This window comes from Uranotaenia lowii, chromosome 3 (genome assembly GCF_029784155.1).
Source record: "Uranotaenia lowii strain MFRU-FL chromosome 3, ASM2978415v1, whole genome shotgun sequence".
Classification (NCBI taxonomy): domain Eukaryota; kingdom Metazoa; phylum Arthropoda; class Insecta; order Diptera; family Culicidae; genus Uranotaenia; species Uranotaenia lowii.
In genome coordinates this window covers 98,868,482-98,894,807 of record NC_073693.1, presented here as the reverse complement: position 1 = coordinate 98,894,807, position 26,326 = coordinate 98,868,482, and the positions used below count along the sequence as shown (strand labels likewise).

At 34.2% G+C, this 26,326-nt stretch overlaps 2 protein-coding genes across 6 annotated transcripts in view; one reads left to right on the top strand and one right to left on the bottom strand.

Moving 5' to 3' along the window:
* LOC129751354 (phosphatidate cytidylyltransferase, photoreceptor-specific) overlaps positions 1-26,326 on the top strand; it is a 49,511-nt gene that overhangs the window by 14,787 nt on the left and 8,398 nt on the right. For all 3 annotated transcript variants that reach the window (XM_055746801.1, XM_055746802.1, XM_055746803.1), the window contains exons 3-4: positions 5,894-6,018; positions 6,695-6,791. In XM_055746801.1, coding sequence (XP_055602776.1) covers positions 5,894-6,018; positions 6,695-6,791 — 222 coding nt within the window. The remainder of the gene's footprint in view (positions 1-5,893; positions 6,019-6,694; positions 6,792-26,326) is intronic.
* On the bottom strand, positions 11,550-25,549 carry LOC129751355 (uncharacterized). 3 transcript variants are annotated; one of them, XM_055746805.1, is made up of 6 exons: positions 25,331-25,549; positions 25,039-25,255; positions 23,713-24,979; positions 12,345-12,653; positions 12,148-12,284; positions 11,550-12,078 (listed from the first exon to the last, which is right to left on the bottom strand). In XM_055746805.1, the coding sequence occupies exons 3-6, from the start codon at positions 24,451-24,453 to the stop codon at positions 12,003-12,005; spliced, it is 1,263 nt and encodes a 420-aa protein (XP_055602780.1). In that variant the 5' UTR covers positions 24,454-24,979; positions 25,039-25,255; positions 25,331-25,549; the 3' UTR covers positions 11,550-12,002. The 3 variants fall into 3 exon arrangements, with proteins under 3 accessions (XP_055602780.1, XP_055602779.1, XP_055602781.1); XM_055746804.1 differs by having other exon boundaries at positions 23,713-25,255; XM_055746806.1 differs by having other exon boundaries at positions 23,713-25,549.

Sequence of the window (26,326 nt, the reverse complement as noted above, 5' to 3'; positions counted from 1 at the left end):
CAAAGCATTTTATGTATGATTCGAAAAATTTTGTGGATTTGGATTGCTTGTTGGGCGATTTGCCAGTGTCAAAAACAAATAAAATTCGGATTCAAAAAATACTACCAATTGCGGAATTACAATATTGTAAAGGAATTTTTATATAACATAGATAATTATGAAAGGCAATTTTTTTGCGCATAGTCGATTTTGTCCGTCTAGTCCCTAGCGAATTCTCATCGGTCGTGACAGTTGATGTTACGTTCCAAAATGTCCCGGTCCCCGAACTATCCTGGACTGATCTCCAAAAACGGAAACGATGATCGTTGTTTTCAGATTTTTTTTTCAGCCATTGTGTTTTTCGGCGTCGTCTTAAGATGTTTTTTTTATCTAAACATTATTCCGTCACAGTCCAAAAGACGACGACGGGCTGAAGGCGACTATGATTATTCCGACGCTTCATTTGATTGAAGGTTGAGGCGAGATTGTTTGCTTGGTTACTCATTTGAAGTTCGTCTGTTATGAATACGACTGCTTTAACTTTTTCACAGTCACAGTTTTATGACTGATGACGGTGAATTTTGTATGCTCTGGTGCAAATGAATAACAGGAAATAATTGCAAAAAACATGGAATTTCATCACTTCATTGATCACAAACTAAAACGATCCTATTTGATAAAAAACTTCTTTGGTGTACGCATCCCTCGAAGGTCTATTTATTGAAATATTTGAAATTTTCATTTTTGCCTTGAACAATAGCCGCCATGACACTTTGCGCAAGGAAATCAAACTTTTACAAATATTTTGAGACATGTGGTCATTTAAGCCGATGAAATAACTATCCTGAAGCGATTTTTTTGTTGACGTAATGATTTTCTTGAGTATTGATAAGAAGCTTCACAAGAAGAAAAGTTCGTTTTGATCCCAGTGTATCCACTTTACTTACTCAAAAAATTATATGTTTTAGTTGAAATCTAAGTGAACCATCATTTGATTCTGCTTGCATAAGCAACGGTAATTTTATTTGAAGGAAATTATAAAAGCTTGTCAAGTTATTGAACAACAAATGACGACTTGATTTAAATTCGAAAAAAAAATCCGACTTTTTTGCATCTTTTGATCTGCCAAGCAAAACCTAGCGAACCGATTTTCTTCAGATTTCGTGCAATGTTTCTTCACTCATATCTACATATTGGGTGAAAAAATGGTGTTGATCCAAAGCGCCTAGTTCAAAAGCGAGCTGTGCAAAGTTGTGGATCACCTGTGCTACCATGGGAAGGAAAGGGTTAAGCTTCATGCACCGTTGTAGACCTTATTGGCGACATGTCGAACGGAGAGATTGGAGTTTTGCTTGAAAGTGCTAGCCAATCTTCTGTTTGTCACTGCGGCTCCCGTATTCCAATTTCCCCCAGATCCCGGCTTCCTTGTTGTCAAGATACGTTCCTCGAAAACTTTTATTATTTTGGAGACGGTTGATTTCGCCACATTCAACGATTATGCTATTTCTGCGTGCGTGTAGTTTGGATTTTCACGACGCATGTACAAAATTCTGATTCGTAGCTCCTCTTGCTTGGACGCCATTTTGAAAACAAAAGATCTAATGTCGAAAATCATATAGGAGCATCATTCTTCACATACACACCTAAAAAATTAGGGGTGTTCAGGTTTTTTTATATCAATGATTAGAAATAAATACGGCGAATTTAAGTTGATCACTTTTTGATCTGAACACCCTTTAATGTACACAAATACAAAAATTTATACTAAAAAAAAGAATTCTACAATTTCTAGAAATTGGAATTTATATTTCCAACTATTTCTGACATCATTCAATAAAGTCAATGAGTATTTAATATTGTAAATTTTAACTCATTTAACAACTTTGTTGAAAGCTGCGAAATGATTTGGCTTATAGTTTTAAAAAATATCAATTAAGTTTAAAATTTTACGTTTTGAGAAGTTTTAGAATAAAAACTTCAATAACTTTTTTTTCAGAAATCAAAATTGATCGCGTTCTTCGGGAAGTTGATTTTTTAGTGAAAACCTTTATTTTCATTTTTTGTTTATTTTCATTTATTTATTGAATTTTTACTCATTTTAAAAGTTATCTTGAAAACAAGAACAGATCAAATATTAAATGTATATTTGGGAAAATCACCCTAAAATTTATCAAAACTAGCTCTTACATTCTGTGCACCTCGGATATTTTCTATTTTGTTATTTATCAAGAGCGCGCACTTATCTTGGATCCTTAGTTACTTCGTGATATGATCTATTATCGTCTTAAACTGCTATAATCTTTAATCTACCATGTTATTTGATGAGCAAGATTCCATCTGAAGACTCTTAGTATAAAAGACAATGATGTTATTGACTTCGCTAAGACGTTGGGATGAATAAACCCATTGGGCTTAAAATCCCGGAAAAAAAAGACTTCGCTAAGACTTGCTGGCTAATAAGGCAGTAGGATTACATTGGTGCGAAATTGAAAAAAAAAATGAAAAAACAATAGTTGGATATTTGGAAATAATTTATTCTGTCTGAAAGAATTTTTCAAAAATCGGTTTTCGGTACATACCGATTTTTGGTCAAAAATCGGTATAAATACCGGAACATCGGTATGTGTGGCATCGCTGGTTGCTATAGAATTGCTTCCCTTCCATATACCTGCTGATTATTTTTCTCTTGCTCTCACCCTGGCGAAGTCTTCTCTGCTCTTTGATCTGGTTAGCTTCGGGGGACTGAGATAAAGAGAAAAGATACGCAAATTGTGCATCCAATGATTGAAATTGTGTTAAAACGTGTCCAATTGTGCGGGAAAATGAATAAATTTTAGTTAAAATGAGAGAAACCAGTGCTCAGAGAGAGAAAAATTGTGCGAACTGTGCAGTAATTGCGGAATTTTGATCATTACCTTTCCAAAAACAAAGATTACTCTCTCTAATAATATTCCCTGGTGTACTCCCGCCCGGGCGTCTCTACACAGCTGGGCTAGTGGTTTAGAACGAAAAGTTCACTGAATAGCATTTTTTTCCATGAAGCTTAATCAAAACCAAAGTGTGATTATTTTTGTTTCGATTATAGTCGTTTTACCATTTTATGGCATTTGCGACTTCATATCAACGTTGCAGTTAATGACAGTTATTGAAAAACTTATCCGGTAAAATTATGTTCGATGTTTGCTCTTGGGCTCGAACTCGCAGACATCAGATCAGGAGGCAACTGACTTGCCATCTGAGCTTTATCACAAGCCCACCAAAGTGTGATGTTTTTAGATTTTGAAACAAGATCAAGGTACCCGGGTTTTAGTTTTGAAGTTTTGTATGGAAAATGAAAAATTTTATTTGGAGAAAGCACCTTTCGTGGTTTTTCTTGGATATTTTCTTTCTTTGCAAAGAAAATGAAATTTATATAATTGAAATCATCTCTAGCTATAATTGCTACAATGCTGAAGACCGCAAAGCGTTTAAAATAAAAAAAATAGTTTATTTAAAGGAATATAGTAGCAACACTATAAAAATAACTAATCATATCAAAAAATATTGTCGGCTCTTTTTAAGTACATATAACAAAGCTTCAAATTAGTTAACTAAAAATTGTAAAAACATGTTTGCAAAGAAACCCATCGAAAACATCTGTTCCTATGGGATGAATACACCCAAGAAGCTTAAAATCCCAAATAAAACAAAAAAACTGCAAACAAACATCTGTTCCTTCGTCAGTAATCCCCGTCAATGAAGTTACCGTCAAACGGGGCATCATGCAACAGTGGCAGATGCAACATTTATATAACACCACATTGAATCAATTTTTAATTTAATGTGTTGTGATAAAGTTATCTTTTAATGATTACAAAATGATGATGACATAATTTCTCGCATCTTAAGCTAGTTTTTTTTTTCAAATTTTTCATTTTTATATAAAATATTTGAAAAATCGAGCAATAAATGTACAATTTTTTTCATATTTCGATGCCGTAAAAAACATTACCCAGTATGACGGATTGGCTCGATAATATTACCTACAAACTTTTAACTGGCTTCCTCATGCTAATACTAACACTGTTGGCGTAAAAAGATTTTTCGAACAATCACTCATTTTTTTAAATAAATATTTTTATAATTCAGTTAGGTGTCAGGGGTAAAATGCAACAAAATGCAAATCAAAGAAATACCTTAAAACTCTCGTATCCATGTGCTGAAATATGAATGTTTTTCATCACGCGTTTGTAAACATTGAAATTTCATTCATCCAAAGATTTATTTTTATGATTTTAGCTTGTAGAATTTTTCGTAGTGATATTTAGCCATTAAATGTATGCAGCATCTTTATTTTCAGAAAAAAATGTGAAAATTAGGTTTTACAGACCAAAAAATTACTGCAATTGGTATTTTCATGCGTAATTCAAGGCATCGCAAATATGTTAAAAACTATAAATTTTCATACGTGTTCATAAGAATTTTCATTAAAAACAAAGTTTGTTGCAAGTTACCCTATTTTTTAAGGAGGGTGAAAATCGCATGTTTTTTAGAAAATTAAAAATAACTAAAGAAACCAATATTTTTTTCTAACTACGCCAATTTGATGTCCCATCATCCTTAAAACTTTTGATGCATAAGAGGAAGGATTAACTGTGAACATAAGTTTTTTAGAAGCCATTGAAGTTGAAAATTGTTGCATGTTGTCCCAGTTGACGGTAATTCAAATCAAATTGCGTAACCGCATAGACAAGGCGTTCTAAGCTCTCAATCGCTTATCGCATCATACGATGGAGGGACTCTTATTGTTGCTTAGACAATCGAGAGTCTGGCTTAACTGTTAGCGTGCTTGGTTTCTGTTATCATATTTTTGTTCCAGCATGGGAAAATGTATTTTTGTTCGATTTAAGGATTAAAACAAAGCGGATTAGCCAGCCCGAACGTGGTCCGAGTGTCACTATTTAATTCTGACCTCGGTGTTATGATTCATTCATGGGTTTCGAAAAAATTATGACACTACGGTCAGAAAACCCACTGTCGCTTTTTAAATGTGTCATATAAGGCTACATCACAATCATTGGTCAAATGGTGTCCTGATTGATTTGATAGTAAAATTGATTGCAATTTTTAATGAAACTTCGTGTCTAGAAATAGTGCATCGTAAATGTTGTTTACATAAAGGATGATGATAGCTTGAACATAATTTTTTTTTACATACCAATACCGTTTTAAAATCTAACATTTCTGGTATGAATTTTAGATTCCTAATTTTTTGTTCCATAAGTTTTAGTAAGTAATTGAGTCATTGAACCACAATGTTGTTTACTTTATAGATAACTTTTGTCAACTTCATTATTATTTTCGGATTCCCTCAGCTGTTGCCGCCCGTTTAAATCAAAAAGTGTAAAGAAATTACGATCGAGAGATATTCTTATGATGTGGGCATCTCGCGTACACGGGTATTTCCCTGTCGTGCCTAGATTTGTTTAATAATCTACCACTTTACAGTTTGTTGATCGTATGGTTTTCTTTCTTGCTTTCTTTCTATCTCTTGCTAGAGCAAATGGTTGCAAATAATATGAATAGGATGCTGCCCCTGAGTTCAAAGTCCACTCTGAACACACTTTTTTCTCGTGCCTGACGTGGGCCTGCATTCGTGAGATTGTTTTAGCTGAATGACTCTTAAGTTTTTGTTGTAAAAAATCCATCAGCAAAACCTTCTATTATTATTTTAAACAAACAGATGATTAATTCGAATAATTATAAGATATCTCAAGTTTTTGTTTGCATTTTGTCCGTAAAATGTATGTATGTTTGCAATAAACTTTCTAAGAACTATCCGGTCATTTTCATCTGCCTGGCAAAACATTATGTTTATTACCTTCTATTTGTTGTTCCTTACAATAATTTTCCCTTTCTTCAATACTTTTTTTAGATTGACTCCGAAGAAGAAAAACTTCCCGAGGAAAAATATGTCGAGGAGCTGGCCAAATCCCTGCCCCAAGGAACCGACAAAACGCCGGAAGTACTCGGCCAGGCTCTTTCCGGACTACCGGATAGGTAAGATGGGTTTTGTTTGATTGATATCGCTTTAAAGGTCGAAAAGTTGGTTTAAAGTTGTTACAAAATCCTAATTATTTGAAGAATTTTTGAGATTAAATTATAAATTTTAATCAAGAGCACAATGTAAACCCACTTCAGGTTTAATCGTACCTTATTTACGTTTGATAAGAAAGGCGTTAAAATATCGCGCGATCCCACTTTGTAGTTCTGAAGTAACGTAAACATAAACAACATTCTACCTCCCCTAAAAGTAGCACTAGCTTAGCACCAGATTCGATCTGACTCAGCCGTTCGGCTGGATCTTGCTCTGGCTGGACAGATGAAATATTGTTGTTGTCTACAAATATTGGCACCGGCAATGGCGTAGTTCCGTGCACGTCATCATCGAGGCCAACCCGTTTCTGAATGCAAAATAATAACAGCAACGGTATTGCGGTTTTAATTTTAGCACCCGTTCTCTCCTGCTATGGTAGCGTATTGTATGTTTAAATTACCGACAATGAACAGTTCTATCTACTTGCAAAATGATTCGATGTTAATAATTAAATTTAGTTATCTTTCGCCAAAAAAAAAAAACATTTTTAAACGAATAAAATTTAGTCAGGTCTCGCTAAAATTTTTTTTGGTTGAACTCATGAGAAACATAACTAAGATTCGTTTCCTCATCTTCCAGATGGCGAAACTGGGTGATACGAGGAATTTTCACCTTCATCATGATCAGCGGATTTGGTCTCATCATTTATGGAGGACCTTTGGCTTTAATGATCACGGTAAGTGCTCTATCTATTTTCTTTTTTATATTCAAAGCGCTGCAGAGTGGTTTAAAACTCTAAAAACGTGATCATGGGCTTTTTGAAGGCTTAAATGTCAAAATTGCTTCATGGTATTCTACAATGTTTCATAACTTTTGAATGCGCATATTTTATTGTTAAAGTTTTCCTGATCAATGTACTTATAAGTGAGATAATTTTTAATTTTTTGTATTTATCATGTTATCACTATGACGTCTTCAGAAAAGTTGTAGGTCATCAAATTTCAAGAAACTTTGTTGAAAACGTCAAAGCTCTATCTTGCGAAACAATATGTTTAAAAGACATTTTTTCAAAAACTAACCTCAAAAAAACGAAAAACCCGTATAACTTTTTTCGAAGCGAGTTTTGAGACAAACTTTGTATGAAAGAGTTGTAATAATTGGAAAACTACACAACTTTATTGAAGGTGGCAAGTCACTATTTTGAATTTAATGGTACTTTTTGGATAATTTCTTTTTAAAATTGCATGTTGTCATTGCTCAATATCTCTGAAAGTTGCAAACATACCAAAATAAAAATATATACATTAGAAAGGGTAATTTTTCAACTTTCATGGACTTATAGTTTCATTTGTATGCATGAGGTTTTACTACTAAAATAACTTAACTGAAAGATACCAGTTTTGAAGTTTTAGTATAACCAATTCAACAATTCCTCGATCAGCCAACTATGCCACGATCGTAATGAAGCGGGAACTTAAGTAAGTGTGTGAAAAAATACTGAAATTTGCGATTTATCATCTTTTAGTTACGTAGTTTTGGTATATTTGTAACTTTTGGAGATTTAGAGCAATGAAAACATGCAATTTTTCAAAGAAATCGCCCAAAAAGTACCATCAAATTACAAAATAGTGACTTGACACCTTCAATGAATTTGTGTAGTTTGTTACGATTGTTACAACTCTACATACAAAGTTTGTATACGTTTTTTTTTCGTTTTTTGAGGTTAGTTGTTGAAAAAATGTCTTTTAAACATGTTGTTTCGAAAGATAGAGCTTTGAGGTCTTCAACAAAGTTTCTTATATTTTGATGATCTACAACTATTATGAAGACGTCATAGTGATAACATGATAAATACAAAAAATATCTCATTTATGGGTGGATTAATCAGGAAAAAAATTACAATAAAATATGCGCATTCAAAAGTGATGAAACATTGTGAAACATACCATAAAGCAAATTTGACATTTAGGTCTTCAAAAAGCCCATGATCACGTTTTTCTAGTTTTAAACCACTGTGCGCTGTCACGTTCTTGAAGGGTTTTTTTTAGTAAATAATACAAAGCATGAATGCATCATAACATCAATCCAAACAATTAGGAACCCTTTGTCTAGGAAATAGATTTAAATTATCGTTTGAGAAAAGGTTAATCGTAAAAACGTAAATAAATAGGTTTTTCGTTAACCTAAATGATTTGTCACATCTGGACGGTTTTTATCATACGAGAAATACTAAAAACAACCGTACGGAAGTTAATGGAATTGTAACAGAAGGTGGCCGAAAAAAAATTCTTTGTTTCGACGAAAAATAATTATGAATTTCTGTAATTTTACCCAAAAACTCTGTGATGGTTTTCTGTGACGCTATTTCATTGAAAATTTATGAAAAAATAGGTCTTTTTTAACATTTGACTTCAGCAAAATCAATTAACTTTTCATCATAGTTTTCCAATAAATTCAAAATTTATATTGACATGATAAACTACAGTTTTGGAAACACGTACAAAATTAAAATAAGACTGTGATTTTTGTAAATATTTGCAAAATTCTATGTTCTGTAACACAGATACAGTGATAAAAATTTGTTCAAAATTCTGTGAAATTACAGATTTTTCTGTGACTTCGGCAACCTTGCTGTTTCATTCAATAGTTCAGCACCTGTTTTATCAAGTTTCACTATTCACATACAATGGCACCAAAATTGTGTGAAGGCTTTGTCATTACCTCATTTTTACCTAACTATTGCCTTTTTATGGTAACGATTATTATGAAATGATTTTTTTTTTGTTTAGTTGGATAAACCATATAGAGTAACAGGCTTATTTTGGACCATCTTGTCTAGCTCTCTTATAAAGCAACTATTGATGTATAAATTTAGTGCACTATATTTAATGCATGGGCTTCAACTATACTTGTTAAAAATTTTCCTGGATAAGTTGCTATATAAGAGAACTAGACAAGGTGGTCCAAAATAAGTCCCCTGGTCCAAGATTAGGCCGTTATTCTATTTGACGTACACAGCAAAAATTATTTCTTGTAAAATTACGCAAATGTCCTGTAACAAAAAGGAGCAGGACATTTACCGTAATTTTACAGGTCGAAAAACAAATTACGTGACATTTAATTTTAAATGATTTTTGTTAACTTTCAAGCAAAACAATTTAAAATTACAGGTTTTGTTAATTACAGGTTGATTTATTTTAAAGGTTGCAGTTTTCAGTGACACGTAATAGTCAAAATTTTTTTCTGTGTACTATCAGCAATATAACACTGTAAACAAAAAATAAATAACGGAAAACTGTTGCAAAATTTAAGTGTGCTATTTCATGTGACATTCATGTGGTTCAAGCATACTAAAAATTATTTTTAAAGTCTTTTTTTACTTGTATCTATTCAAAAAGCCATCTGCGAAGTACATATACTATATTTCCATTTTTATAAAGTTTACGGTTATAAAGTTTATAAAGTTTGTGGTTACGAATAAAAAAAAATCACAATTTCGCGAAAATCACAATTGAGTCTTAGCTTCAGATTTTGAGTTTGTCCGGAAGAATTTCTACCGGAAAGGCAATTTCATTCCGTTTCTTGCAAAGTATTTACATTCGCTCTGTGGTACTTTACAAAAATATGATGAATTAATTTAAAACTATAGTTTTAGACCAGTTTTTTAAGCTTTCTTGTGGTCATGATCATAAAATAAATCAATAAATATATGCTTGTGCGCAAGACACATAGCTTCTAACTTAAGCTTTTTTTAGACACTGAGTGAATTTTTTGGGAGAGTTTGGTACCTGATCTATAGTTTTTATTCGAAGCATGTGTTTTGGGAGTTTTATTCTCGGACTTTGAACAATGTAAAAATAAATTATTTTAGCTGAATATTGTCTAAAAACATATTCGAGCTACATTACGAGGTTTTTATAACTATACATTTAAGTCAAATCGGTTGAGAAATAAGAGAGATATAGCGATTTTAAGCGAGGAGTGTCAAATTGTTATTCAAGATCCCAAAAGGGAGTTTTTTGTCAGGGCTTTCAGAGCGTCCATAAAAAAAGTAATGATGCAAAATGCGTCTGAACAAAAGTACACCCAAAGAAAAAGTTGCAAAATTTCAGCACCTATCGGAGCTAGATATGTGACAAAAATGTGCTGAAAAGTGTATTGCGCCAAAGATGATAAGATTGCTCTCCCGTCACTGGCATAAAGACTCGAGCTTCATCCCGAAAACAAGAAAATAACAAAAAAATTCCGTAGATGAGTATCGAACTCACAATAACTTTCTTTGCAGTTCCCACAGATCGTTCGCGCCCTCAAGAACTAGACATCAATTTTTTACTTTTCTTTCCTTGTTTATCTCCGGGAAATTTAGGCGAAACTTGTCAATGAAAAGTTTCTGGTTAGAAATCTGCCAAGTGACCGCTAAAGAGTTCGTGTGCTTGTTCATTACGGAATTTTACCAAATATCTTCCCACTATCAGCCCAAATATTTTGCACAAGATTTGACCACCGTATTTTGATTATTCTACCGGTCGGCAGCTTTTCTACCTTGTAGAAATGAAGTAAGGCCTGTTTATTAGTCAGCTAGACGAACCAGACAGAAAAATGTATCTTTTTTTATCACTTCCTTTATTGATAGTTTCGGATTGAGCTTGAAAAAACCTCTAACATTCCTTAACTACATGGAATCAGCCATCTTCACTTTCATTCTAACTTCAGCTCACTATTGAATCCTCTAAGACTTCTTAAACAATTTATCAAGTGAACGTTTGTCGAAAACAGCTGAATTTTTGGGTCTTCCAATGGGACTTTTCTGGATTTTTCACGATCTTGTCCCAAAAATTTTGTCAATGTACTCCAGTATTGGACGTTATCTCAAAAACCACTTGACAGATTGTCACCAAATTTTGTACACGTACCTACACATTACATTACTAGGTTGCATCACTGAAATTTCATGAATTTCCATTCATGCATTCCAAAGTTATGCACAAAACACAGTGTTGCATTTTTTCGAATACACTCCCTATGTCTGTGTGATTTGACCTTCGAATTGCTTCTAGGGCTTCCACGGCGGTTCGTCGAGAGAAGGCATCCGACCTACAATGGTTGGCAATCTACTCCGCTTATAAAAGTTTCTTCAGTCAGATTAAGCCCAGATTTACACACAGCTTTTACAGCACATGATTTCACACAGCGTTTACATATAAAATCGGTCTTTCTCATATATTGCTTTCTAACTTGTTGTAGCATTTAGAAAAATTTCTGAATATTGTATTTTTTCATTGAAATAATATTCTAGACAGTCAAACACGGCAGACTGAGAAAGTTAAACATGCCAAGTTTGTAGAGTTTAATCTAGTTGATGTCGAGATAAAGCAGGATTCTCTAGAAAGAATTTCTCCGTGGTCTTTAATGTGATAAGGTCTTCGGTCTCCGTGACTCAAGATACGAGGAATTCTTCTTATTCTAAATCAATCTAAACAGTTTAAGTAACAACTTCGGTGCCAATGGATCATGTTTATTGAAATCAGCTCGACTTTAGTGCTATATAAATGGTATAGAAATGGTTCTACGTTTAAGTGACTATTATGAGTTTTTTTTTCAAATATGCATTTCTAACTATCAAAAAACATTGTAACGTTATAACAATTTGCTCATATATCTAAAGATCTATGTTTAATATTTGTTTTTTTTTGTTGTTTCGTACGACTGTAAACTAGAGTACCACGAGTAAGCGTCCCCTTTCGGACGAGGACGGTGTAAGGCATTGTCGCGTTCTTGGTCGGTTTTCGAGATTACTTTTGTATAATTTAACATTCTTATGCAGCTAGGATATGAATATTAAACTAAAGTAAAAGAAGGTTGATAGCGGGGGCTGTAGATGCCGGTAAATGTTCTATCGGTGATCCATCTCGAGCATGATGTCGAGAGGTTCGGAGAAATCGCGAACCTACTTGCTATAGGTCGATTCCTTCAATTGATTGTCCAGCTGCGTTGCACATTTGGGACAACTTTCAAAACTATTCCTGAAATGAGTAGAAAATTTATGTTTTAGGATTTTTAAAATTTATGATTAAAATTTTAGTGGAACTTACCTTATGATAGTGGTCAACACTTTATTCCTATTAATTTCACTAGCTAGCTTGGCTTGCAGGGCTGCAACCAGTTCGTCTTTGGTCTGAAGCTGCTGCTTCAGATGGGAGATTGTTTCCTCTTGAGCTTCGAATATTATCTGAAAATTTTCCGCGAATAAGATTATTGGAAAACATTAAAAAATTCTCATAAAACTTACCCTCGACTCCTCCATGCTCTCGGAATAGGCCGGTGGTTCGTCGAGGCAGAAGAATTCCCGTACCGCCGGATTGGTTCGCATTGCATCATCGCCCATGATGGTGTTGATGAAGGTTTGCAGCCCCTGTATCCGGTTGTCGATGAAGCCGCTGCTGAAGTTATCGCCGAACCATTTCTTCCGCGGCAGCACCAGCTGACAGTGCGGGTACAGGGTTCGCAGTTTGTTGTTGAGCCGCACGAAATCGGTGTATCGGCGCAGCACTAGCCAGCAGCTGTGGGAGATGCTGTTTTCGATGCGCAGTTTGAAGATCTGTTTGGGAAGCGGTTCGCGATAGGAAGATTGTTAAAAAATTTGTCATGATGTTCTTTGTCTAACTCAGATCTACACCGACAAGCATGATAACAGATTTTCAACAGAACAATTTTTTCTCCTAAAACTACACATAAAATTATAGTGATTCCAAGGGTAAACTAAAAAATGATGAAAACCTTATATGACGGACTTGAAATAGGCAGCAGTTTTTGTTCTAAACGTCTATGAAATTCAAAAAATCTGTCAACTCTTTAGATTTTAATTAGTTTTTATCGTTTTTAACGTGTGGGGTTGAATATTTAGGTTATCAATCAATCCACCAAAGCTCTAAATGTTAAGCTCTTCACCTTTACAATCCTGGAACATAGAAGATAAAATTTTATCATCAAACATTTTAAAAAAATTTACTTGGCATAAAGTCTGTTCGAAAACGGTTGTAAAACAAAAAATGCGAGTTTGGCTCCCTAAAACTTAATTGTATGAGCCATTTCAAATAAAGAATCACTAAAAAAAATAAAGTTTGTGCATATAAACCGACAGGATAATTTTACCAATCCTTCAAATGATAAAGAAGTTTATGATAAAAAATAATTATCAATCTCGTTGCCGTTTTTTAACGTGCAAAGGGAAGACCTTTGTGTTCCGTCTTTTCTCTTAATCCATCCTAAAATAAAAATAAAATGAAATTTCTACATAAAATGTGGGTAGCTGGTAATGTAACACCAAATATTTGTTCTTTTTTAACCAAATATGGTTCACATTTTGTTTTCAAGCCGAAAGTGATAATGGTCAAGCTTGTCAGATTGCCCGGTTTTACCCGGACTTGCCGGGATATTTCACTCAAAATTTATGAAAAGTTTGGTCCCGGTTTCTCGGTTTTCTTTAAAAAAGTCCGGATTTATTGACTTTATTTGCCAAGTTTTACCAAAAAAAACTCAAATTGAGTTATAATAATTTTGATTTTTGCGTAAAAAATGTTTTAGCTAGCTAATCTTAAAAATCATAAACAGTTTTTAGGAAGCCTTTAATACGATTTTAAATCTGATGATGTGTTATGATAAAAAAATTTATTCCATTTTTTTTCTTCTTGATTTTTATCGAATAATTCAGTGGTTTTGACCAAATTTCCCGGAAATTGCTAAGATTTTGAATTAAAAATTTTGATATCAAATTCCCGGATATTTCCAGGATTTTAATAAAAAAATGCCTGGATTTGCCCGGTCCGGAATATTGGACTATCGTCTTAGCTTATGCAAGCATTAAAATAGTAGAAAAAAAATAAATTCTAGACGAGAAAAACGACCAAGAATCCACTGTGCAAAATTCGGTGGAAGATTACAGATGGATTCGCCGATACCGAAAAGAATGCTTGAGTCCACACTTCTCCTCTATGCGAACCTGAAAATTGCTCTAAAAAATATTTGAATTGGTAAAATTTGAATTAGTAAAATCTTCATTTATTAGTGAGCAATTTAATTTGCATGGAAATTTATACAAGAAAGTTTTAGGAAGGTTTAAGCTGAAAGTCTTCTTTTTTCAAAAAATGAAACAGATAATCTCATTGCAAGAACTCCTTTTTATATAAAATTTGATGAAAATCACTCCATTTATGAAATTATTTGTTTATACAGACATAAGCATACATTTTTGCAAAGTATGTTTTGTTTTTTTTTGGTTTTATCAATTTTGAATTAAAATCATTTGAAGATTGTTGAGTTTTGCTTGATTGTTGAGAGCTATGATCATTTAGTATCCAAGCACTTCATTACGGTGATAGCTTCGTTACTAGAGCTCGGGTATGCAAAACTTTAGCAGCAGTTGGTTATGAAAAAGATTATCTTGCCTTTTTTCTCAGATTTTTAAATTTACGTGTGTTTGAGATTTTTACGATGCAAAAAGATTTGATAAAAATAAGTTTGAATCGTCTCGGAAATTATTTATTGTCGACTTGAAAGCACATGAACATGAACTGTTGATTTTTCTCGAATTTTTTTTGGCCCAAATGATTATGTAGTATAAGGAGCCACTCTAGGATGCTCACGAAGTTCAACTCAAAAATCGGAGTGGGACCCTTAATCTCAAATATGGTTAAAAGACAATAGTTATTGCGAATAACTGAATGCAGACTATGCAATAAATCCGTTTACGGCAGGGAAAAAATGTTTCATGACTAGTAGACAACAAGTAAATACACTGCCGGCCAAAAGTTTGGGATCACCCACTAAAAAACATGCAAATTTTGATCGTCCATATCTCAACCGTCTTAAGACATATTGAAAATTTTCTAATCTCATTTGAAAGATAATGAGCAATAGCTATCTCGGAGATATTTTGCCCAAATATAATGTTTTAGTTTTGAACTTAAAACTTAACCTAAAGTTATACCATTTTCAAAAAATCGCACTCAATATTCAAAGCCGATCATTTCGGGTTAGGGTGGACCAAATCTCAAAATTTGAGTGGCATTAGAATTCCTGTTCTTTACTTCTCAAAACACAATCAAAAAAATTTGAGAAAAAATTGAAGAATGTATTTTTAATTAATAAAATAGACACTTGAGTTATCGTCCAAAAGTTTGGGATCACCTCTTTGTATGATGAGTTTGGGATCATTCTTATAAAAACATGCAAACTTGTTTTATTCATATCTTTCTCATCTAACATCTTATTGCAGATCTGAAGGGTTCATTTGGAAGCTAAGGAATTGTTGTTTTTTTAATAAATTCATTCAAAAATTATATTTTGAAGTGATAACCATAAAAAAATCACCTGAAATTAATTGTTTTTTTGAAAGTTCCCAGATTTTTATTATAGTTCTCACCTTAAAATATAATTTTTGAATGAATTATTAAAAACCAACAATTCCTAAGCTTCCAAATGAACCCTTCAGCTCTGCAATACGATGTTAGATGAGAAAGATATGAATAAAATAAATTTGCATGTTTTTATAAGAATGATCCCAAACTCACCATACAAAGAGGTGATCCCAAACTTTTGGACGATAACTCAAGTGTCTATTTTATTAATTAAAAATACATTCTTGATTTTTTTCTCAAATTTTTTTGATTGTGTTTTGAGAAGTAAAGAACAGGAATTCTAATGCCACTCAAATTTTGAGATTTGGTCCACCCTATCCCGAGATGATCGGCTTTGAATATTGAGTGCGACTTTTTGAAAATGTTATAACTTTAGGTTAAGTTTTAAGTTCAAAACTAAAACATTATATTTGGACAAAATACCTCCGAGATAGCTATTGCTCATTATCTTTCAAAAGAGATCAGAAGATTTTCAATATGTCTTAAGACGGCTGAGATATGAACGATCAAAATTTGCATGTTTTTAGTGGGTGATCCCAAACTTTTGGCCGGCAGTGTAAATAATAGTGAACAGTTCCATACATTGCAATGTATGCAACCGGTTTTTACGCAATGTGACAGATGTGTTTTGGTGGACAAATAAATTAATGTTAAAACCGAATTTAAGGGGCCAAATTCTTCGAGATGTCTACTCATGAAAAGGTTCCAACCAGATTACAATTGGATTTTCCAGGTGAAATTGAGTAAAATATCATGATTATAAATATTTTTAAATTTAATATCATATTAACACCATAATTTCCTCCATAGAAAGTTTTTCGATCGAATGAAAAGTTTTTAAAATAATATAACTTCATTTTTTTCATTTCTTTGTGGTTTAGGTGATTCAATTTTTCTCTGTTTGAATCTTATATTAAAAAAATGAAGGTGCTTTCTTTGTAACACCATCATTTATAAACGGACGGTAGGAATGAAGTGAAATTTGGTATCCGAGGTTTTAAAGGAAGTGTTAAACATTTATAACGATTTATTATACTGAAGGTCAAACAAAGGTCGAACTGTTGACTTTTTATTTCCTTTCTCACAAAATTGTTTAGTTTTCGATCATGGTGATATTAAATTATGGGTTTAAGATAGGGTTGCCATCCGTCCCGCAAAAGCGGGACATGTCCCGCTTTTTTGTTGAATGTCCCGCTGTCCCGCTTTTTCCTCAAAATGTCCCGCTTTTTTTTTCGTGGTAAACTTTTACAAAATTCACTGACTTTTTATGAAACTTTTGATTCAATTTGAATTTTTTGGTTCAACTCAGGAAATTTTTCAAATAGCTACGTCTTTTTCCTCAAAATAGGAAGCATTTCCAATAGTTTATATAATACAATACTAAACAACTATAATGTTCTTAGCATTACAGTAAGATTCTGATTCAGTTAAGCATTCTATTTAAGAGCATGTTCAACGAATGCAATGTAAATAACTTTGGTATGAAGAAAATATTGTTTAAGTTGCTTCCAAATGATTATAGATCCTAATTTTTCGCCGTAATCTTCATTAAATTGTCCTTTTTCATACACCACCTTTTTAGACTCAATTGTCCAAAGTATAGGGAAGTCGTCTATGACCGGACACCTCCTATGGCCGGACAACATTGATTTTTCGAAAACGCAATATCCTAAAAATGTTTTAACACCATGAAAATAAAGTAAATAGAAGCCTGATATGGTGTTAGAAATATGGTAATTCAATCTGAAAAAGTAAACCAATTATAGGCTTTGAAAGCATTCGCCTAGTAGTTCGGCAAGGATCGCCCAAACTTTACATTTATATTGTGATCAGTTTTAACGGCTTGTCAATTGTGAATTGCACATAAACGTTATCGTTGGTTGGTTATCTTTCGACTTCAGTAGATGTAAGATAACATATCGGAAGTTCAAACAAAATATTAGGGAAATAAAAAAAATGCGATTTCTCTATGACCGGACACCATATTGTTGTCTATGACCGGACAAGAAAATATTCAAAATTATAGATGACTTCAACTTGAAACTTTAATTTTTCATCTCTATAGCACCCTGAAATGGTTAGCTGAAGATACGGATTCAATAACCAAACTATTTTGGTCATCTGATAAACTTTAAATTTTGCTGTCCGGTCATAGACAATTTAACTCTAGTTTTTTTCGAAACAAATGTTACATTCTGGTTTGTCAAAAAAAACTTTTATGAATGACTTCATATAATGTTTAGTATTGGAAAACACGTACTCACAAGACCTAAGCAAGTGATTTCAGTCATTTTGCTACGTTTTTGTGCCATTGGTGACAACTTTGGGGATGAAATTCGTAGTGTCCGGCCATAGACGACACTTTGGGAAATGAGTGAAAACTAACATAAAATGATTTCTCCTACCACATGAATATGTTTTGAATTAATTTTTTTCTAATATTGTTTAGTGATCATAATATTGATACTCTTCAAATCAGTAGAGGAACCAATATTTACAAAAAAATTATTTTTGCAGTTATTGCTTAAAAACCTTAGGGGTCCGGTAGTAAACAACTTCCCCCTACTATGATGTAAGTTTTCATTTTTTTTTTGAGTGTTCTAATTTTTTAACAAAATTTGAAGTATGTTTGTTATTACACAAAGGTTTTATTCGCGGTATCAAATCCTCCAATTACATGTAGGAAATTTTTTCTACCAAATAACGTGCCAATTCGCAAAAACCGTGAAAGTCATGCAAGTAAAACTGAGCAAAATCAATCCGCGTAGCAAAAACTTAGTGTACTCTCTTTGAGCAATTTTGACTGAAGGTTTACAAAAAAGTTTGGCTATTAAAATTAAGTTATTTTAGGTATTTTTTTTAAAAGGTCCCGCTTTTTTCGGCTGTGTCCCGCTTTTTTTCGTGAAATGTCCCGCTTTTTTTCTGAAAGTATCTGGCAAGCCTAGTTTAAGACCACTTTTTATAGGTATCTATCGATTCAACTAAACTCTAAGTTCATTCTCCAAAAAAAATTTAATATTAAGAAAATTATTCAATTATATAACATTTACTATTTTCTATGAATGACATTCTCATTATGGCTACAAAAAATGCGATAAAAAAGTTTGAAAAGAAGTTAGCATACCAATTCTTATACGATAGAATCTGTAATAATAAAAGGATTGTTGAATCTGAACCCAAAAAAGCCCCTATAAAAAAGGTATCCATAAATCAAATAAAAAAATTGAATTAAGAAGAACGAAAAATCGTTCTACTTCTTCGGGCACACAAGTCCTAAGAACTTATCCATAGACTATAAAAGCTCATGGAAAATGTTTGCTCATACTCAAATAGGTTAAAATTCCGTTAATTTAAAATTGTAAAAATTATTATTGTTGTGTTGCTTCTGGGCAACACAATAATCGGTCTGATCGGTCGGTTTATATCGATTTTGCATTTATGTTTTTATTGAGTTGGAATTAAAGAATCAGAGTGCATATAATCTAATTTTCAAGCCCTTCATGACTATAATGACTAAACTTTTTTTTCAAGATTCGTATATTTTTTTAACTTTATATACATATTTCCAATACGACCAACCCAAAAATCTGGCTTGTTACTGTACCGTCAGCAATCAGTTTGTTCGAAAGTGCGACAGATGGCATTGTTTTTTTCCTCTATCGGTAAAACAATTCAGAAGGCCCTTAAGTTAATCCATTGGTTTATTCATCCCCAGTTTAGTTGTTCTTCAATTTCTCATTTGTTACTAATCATGTGTTGTGAATGGGATACGAAATCCCAATTCTATGATCCAGATTTTACAAAACATTCAGATTTCCAAACAGGAATTCATTTTAAAAGCTCGATCACATTTGAAATTCGCATTTTAAAAACAAAATTTAGACCACAAACTATGTTTAAAGTCTCACTTAGAGTAGTGCATATTCAATTTGTATATGAGGCCCTTGGAGCCAAAGGGTTATAAGTGCATGAAAGCTTATTTCGAGAAAACACGCTTTAAAGTTGTTGTGTTTGGCCATTTTCCATATATTTCCCGAAAGTTTGTATTTTGCTCTCGAACGTAAAAGTATGTAAATAAAATTCAAAAAATCTGAAAAAAATAACCAAATATAGTTTGAAATGTGGTGAATCGTTTGGCATCATTAACTCTAAATCGACAATTTTGTCACTTATACTCCTCTGGCTCTGAGGGCCTCATTATCAATAAATACAGTTGAGTCCACCTATCATATTTTTGTGAAACATCCTTTTCACTATAATTGGTACAAATAACGTTTCTTGTGAATATAATTTTATTTCCAAAATCTTACGTTTATTTTTAAGTAGGTAGGGGAGATAAGGGCATAACGAGCACCCAGGGCCAGTGCCCGAAACAGTCACCTTCATTGACAGAAAACGAGTTGAATGTGAGAGAAAAAGCTCTCCCTTTCATCTTCTTCGGCAGTCGATGAAATAATCTCCGTTATGAGAGAGTGAGCTTCTTGTTGACTGTGAATGTCTTCTCTTTTGTTTCACCATTCGTTTCACACTCATTCGTTCCACAAAGTCGTGACAGGATCAAACGTTCAAAAATCATTCAATTGGATCCTCTTTGAATGTGTGAGCCAATCATATTCGCCTGTGCTACTTTGCAAGTACCGAAAAGAGTGATCAAAATTAATAGCGGCTAAACAGTAAACGATAGACACTTTGATGTCTTCGAGACAATGTATCTACGCAACAAATACTTTCGTCTTCTATTGGAAAACATCTTAAAAATTCATCTAGAAGGGAAAAATGCCTATTTTCAATCAACTTATATAGTTCGGCTGAGTTCGTACATTTTTAAAAATGGATTCATTTTTCAAAGTTATTAGCTTTCAGACGATGTAGCGCACGAAACATTAATTTTCATTAGATGAATTGCAAACTGAGGCGTTTTCACCTAGAAGAAGTGAATGAATGAATGATAAATCACAACAACAGAAATAACTCAATAGTGATTGAATGTATACAAATAAACTAAGTAAAACCATTTTTTTACTACAATAATTTTTATTTACTTTTTTCGCAGAATGTTTCTAAATATGGAAAGCTAACAAACAATACTAATGCAAATGGTTTGACAAGCAGTTGTCAAAAGCAACAGGTAGTAAAAGTTTATAAATAGGTATATGAGAAAATTAAAAATTGACCCATTTTTCGAAAAATGATCAATTTGGTACCCTCAGAAATCCTTGGTCTATGAGTTTAACGATCTAAAAAAATATTGGCAGTAAGGTTAAAAAGTTACCGCCATTCTGGATTGATTTTTTTAGAAGACAAATTCCTAAGTTAGGTAGGAGAGATGAACCCCGCTTAAAGGTGGGGTTGGAACAGTATGACAACAATTCGAAAAATATGTACAATATTTACTTTTAGTATAAGTTGAAATATCTCAGTTATTTGTGGATAAATTTCAACAAAAACTACTTGAAAATATAACTATTGGTCAGGGTTTATATATTTCAAAATTTAGAAGAAATTGGTTGAAGTTTACAGAAACTTCAATCGAAAAAGTACTGAAAGTGAATTTCTTTAGCTCCTATGCAATTGTCAAAATTTCTGTCTCATCTTAAAAGTTTTTCGTAAAATAAACCTTGTTTGTAATCATAAAACTAGGCTTTTGTGAATTTTTAAGCGAAAAAAAAATTGGATTCTAGAGGATTAACAAAAACAAAAAAAAATTTCATTTTATTTTTAAAATTGCTTACAACTTTTTCTGTTTTTTCATTCGATTTCTGTGATGTCCTCGACAATTTTTTTTAATTGCACGATTTACAAATCTATTAAATGACTTAGGTGTATACACGAAGTATTTTTAAAAATATTTTTATCTCTCTTCTATGTGAATCAATCATTCATTTTTAAATAGAATATGAATGATCTTGTTGCGTAAATAAATTCTCTCAAAGACATCCAGTTTCTATCGTTTACCGTTTAGCCGCTATTAATTTGATAGCTTTGTTCCGGGAACAACGCGTACGTTCAACTTTTTTCAAACGGATTCCATTCATTCAAAATCGAAATGACTGAATTTGCATCGAAGCTCACAGTCATGTCCTCGAAGTGACTGTGACCGTAGGCCAAAACGAATGGGAAGATGAGCGAAAGAAAATTGTAAACGCTGTCAGTCAGAGAGAGCTTTTTGAGTGAGAGAAGGCAATGAAGGAAACGAAAACGGACGACTCTGAATGGAGAGAAATTTCACATTCATGCAAGGCTGTCGATAGTTTTAAGCTCTGCCCAGGACATAATAAGCACTCCTTTTTTTTCTACAAAAGTACGTATTTTCTCAAACAAATTTTCATGAGCAAATTTTTGAGCACCATAAAATAAGCTTTTATGACCTTTAAATCATCTTGATCTAAAATGTACGCATTGCAACATGATTAACACATTGTTTTTCAATTTTTGCCATCATAATTTTTTTTAATTTTTCACTTTAATTAATTTTAAAACGCGTTTTTACTTAAATTTGTTGACCTGGGGCGAACAGAGCACTTTTAATGTGGGCAAGATGAGCATTTTCTGTCGTATAATCTAACAGTGAATTCAACTCGATGAAGTCAACTGAATAATAGAACTACAGCTTGACTTGTTTCATCTGTCGATTTGGCGTATTGGTAAGGTAATCAGTAGACTCGAGTTCGAATCCTGTTCGAGGGATTTTTTTTACATACCATTCATGTTTGTTTTTTTTTTCATTATTACATTATACGGCTAGTAGCATCATCCGTCCAACAAAACACCAGAAACATAATGTATGAGCATGTGTTAATTCTTTGAATTTTACAAACAGACCTAGATTATTTTGTTACTGCTTTGTTTGATGAATCTACGCCTCACCGTTTAGTGCAAAATGCATCGATCATGAATGTTAAATAAAAAAAAATCACCTTGACCAGGAATCGAACTCGAGTCTACTGATTACCTCTCCGACACCTTACCAATAGGCCAAATCGTCAGATAATACAGCCGTAGCTCTAGTATTCAGTTGACTTCATCGAGTCGAATTCGCTGCTAGATTCTCCGGCAGAAAACGCTCATCTTGCCCCGAAAAATGGTGCTTATACTGCCCCAGGGGGGTTCTCATTATTTCGATACAGTGACTGGTTTCCAGCTTTCAGCAAAACATTTTAAAATGCATTTTTGAACATTTTTATCTACTCTTTCAAGTTTCATCCAATTAGGCAATAGACTATTTGAGTGTCTGAACACGAAACAATGGTGTAATTTACATATTATAGCTGTTCTCTATCGATACGATCCATGTATGGCCCATCGCCCATACATGGAACGTATGGATAGAAGATCCAGCAATCGACCGATGGAGAACGACATGTACGCATGCTAGGACATATTTAGTCACGTTCACCGTGGTGCAATTGGCTAACGTGCCGTTGTACTGAAGCGGAAATTGCGGGTTCAAGTCCCGTCGGTGAGCCGTTATATATTTTTTTAAAAATTCATGATATTTATGGCTCATGTTCTTTCTTTCTTTGATATCTTATGTTTTTCTGATACTTTCCATAACATATGAAAATGTGATAACTTTTAAAATTTTAAAAATATTTATAAGTAGTTTGACAAAATTTCAACATAACGAAAAATTGAAAAAAGAATCTTAAGTATTTGATAAAGAATTCTTTAATCACAATAAGATCATAAACTGTAAAGCACGAAAATTTCCGTTTAAAATGTTTAATTATGGGATTAAATCTTTATTTTTAATTATAAGCAGGAAAAAAATGTATGGAAGAATGCATTGGTAATAACCTAACTCAAGCAATGATCAGTATGAAATATTCACGATCATTGTTTAACTTCTGAACAATTTCGACTCGATGTGAATCGATTTTCATGAACATTGAGGCATACTTTAAACTGATAAGTAATACTGACGTTGTATCAAATATTGATCGTGTTAGGAAAACTGTTGAGAATTAATGTTGGAATGAGGAAGATCACACCAAAGACCACCGTCCGTATTTACTGCTTATTAGTCGAATTAAACCATTTGCCAAAATGCTTACATATTTTATCGACACTAATAAGCGTAGCGTTTGTTTTCCTCTCTCCACTAGGGTTATAATAGGTGATTATCGATGCAGCGAAATAACGCAATTAACGCGATAACGACTAGGCACATAATCATAACAACAACTCAGTATCGACTACCCAATGCATGCAAGCTATTCAACAATTTAACACTCAACTCACCGTAAATCGGGCTCGCTCCTCCATAACCTCGTAACCGATGATCGGAATCCGGACCGCATGGTTATTGGCACTGTTGTCCATTCCCGCGAATTTGTTCGATCCCAGGTCCGATGTCCGCCGGTTACTTTCGTACATTCTGCCGCCGCCGGATCGGATCGTTGCCCCGTTGTTACGGAATGGCGCCGGCGGTTGATGGGTACTCTTGACGGCTAACGTTTTGAGGCAGACCTCCGATTTGGCTCCCAGATAGAGCAGATTGTTTTGACTGTTGGCCGAATAGTTCGATGAGGTATGGTTGGGTCCTCCTGCTCCGGTGCAGTACGATTGGAGATCACTTTCGGACTTGGTGAACCGTAACGAATTGGCGTGGGAGTTGTCAAGTGCCTTCTTGGCTAGGGTCGGATAGGAGACGGAACGTTTTTTGCTCGTTAGCGGCGGCTGATCTGGGCTGTTTGAAGACGAATAGTTGATCAGCGAGGAAGACTGCGATAGGCTGCCGTTGGAATTTCTCCACTTATCATTTTTCCCAGGGTTTCCTCCTGAAGAAGCGTGATGGTGGTGATGATGATGATGATGGTGGCCACCGGACGGACTAGTAGCTGTACTAATACTGCCAAGGGTACGGATCTTGTTGGCACCGCTGCTGTTGTTGTTGATAAAGGCCTGGTGATGTTGTTTTGTGGCCTGGGCCTGGGCAGATAATTTGTTTCTATCCCGCTTCTGTATTGCCCGTAAAGACATCTTCGTTCCTTATCGAACTTGTTGTGTACGATGGGTGTGAGTAATTGCTTTTATTTAAACAGCAACAAATACACTTGGGGGAAAGATTCTTTGTTTGTCGCCACTTTACTACGACATGTCGAAACGATGACGGTTGACCATATGTGCTATGTGATTTATTGGATCAGTTTCGAACGGCCACTACTATCTTTCTGCAATATCGCTGCTACTCTGACTCAGCCAGTCAGTATTCTTCCTGGGACCAAAGCGAAGGTTACGACGGCCGACCGACGACGTGGTGTGTTTCGTTTGTGTACTCACTACTCACTGCAGCAGTAATACTACACACGTAAGCCAATTTGTTTATTGACCGACGTCTTTGCCACCAGCCGAAGTTCCAAGTGGGGCCGTTTCTAGTGCTCCTTGTATTCTTCGCTCGACACTTCCCAGTCACGTATTCCAACAAACTTAGAAATTGGAAAGGGGCACTTTGCCAATCTTCCTAAACTCTTCAACTAATAGCCCGAAACTTCAGCTGTTAATGAATCTACAAGCAGTCGAAAATTATGAATTGCAACAACGATGACGACGACGTGTTTTGCCTACTTTTGTTGAAACGCGAATGCGTTGAGTGCTAATAAAAGCTGTATAGCTGAACCAGAGCGTTCGTCTCGATCGAAGTTTCTCTACTAGCCCTCACCCGAGGAGCGCTATGTTTTGATCGATCCTCGTCGTATATATGTGTCTACACCTTTGTCGCTCGCTCGCTCAGGTAAATACAGTGTGCTAGCTTACTGCTACGTAGCTGCGTGAGCCGAAAAAACTGTGTAAAAAAAGAAACCCCGATTACTGAATCCAACTCGCCTTATGAATTTCTTTTCGCAGAAAATTGACTTACAGAAATGAATGGTAGCAGCCAGCAGTAAAATGTGCAACGAATGTAGCAAAACAGCAAACTGTATAATCAACAACGGCAACAGCAATAACAACAACACAAACCAAACGACGGAACCCGAACAGATAACTGCTGGCTGCCTAGCTGAGGTACGACGTTGAGACTCTTCTTCGACTGTAGGACTGGACACAATGTTAATGTTTGTTGAAAATCCACAGCAAAACGGAAAACTCCATCCATGAAGCATGAAATAATCTCAACTAATACCCCATTTGTTGGTGCGCTCGCTCGCTGTATGCTAGTCGTAGTCGAATGTTTTCGTTTTCCTCTTTTGTTATGTGTGTGATCTGTGAGGTTGACTTGGGGTGGACTCTGGTGGGTGGGATGAGTGGGAGTGCATGCGATTACCATACGACTTACCACGGTACAGTGGCCGATTGAGATGAATGGAAACATTGACTTGCTTGCCTACAGCAGCAGCGATGGTGTTTGTGAGATCTGCTGCACCGGACTAGCATTGAGTTGTTGCACAACTACCACCTCAATATGCTTTCATGTTGCAGAGAGGTTCACCCCTCCCCCGGTTGACGAAGCATAAACATATCAGTGGATGAATTTGTTTATGTTGTTGGTTCATTCGAATTTTTGTTCACTCTCCCTCTCTTGATTTGTCAGAACTGTCAGACAGATTGGATTAACACGGAAGGCTGAAAAAATAAGGATAGGATCGGATCGGATAAGGAAATCGTTGTAACAAAACAATTCATCGAAGGTTTCAGTAATGGAATAGAGTTTTCTTAATTTATTCTAGGGATTATAAACCTAGGATGGAGTCAATCTTATTAGTTCTTATACGCCAAGTCACTGTAAAGCTTCATATTGTAACCAAAGAAAATAATCTTTTTCATCTGTTAATCTGGCAACACGCCCGTAAATTTTGTGTTGCCAAAATCAAACGATTTTTCTGTCACTTTTTATTTTAATTTTAAATTAATCAAA

Excerpts from the sequence above, each read along its gene's own strand:
- LOC129751355 (XM_055746806.1), bottom strand. The coding sequence starts at position 24,453 with ATGTCTTTACGGGCAATACAGAAGCGGGATAGAAACAAATTATCTGCC. Across the intron at positions 12,654-23,712 it reads AGGAGCGAGCCCGATTTACG|ATCTTCAAACTGCGCATCGA; the intron begins GTGAGTTGAGTG and ends CTTCCCAAACAG. Across the intron at positions 12,079-12,147 it reads GTGTTGACCACTATCATAAG|GAATAGTTTTGAAAGTTGTC; the intron begins GTAAGTTCCACT and ends TACTCATTTCAG.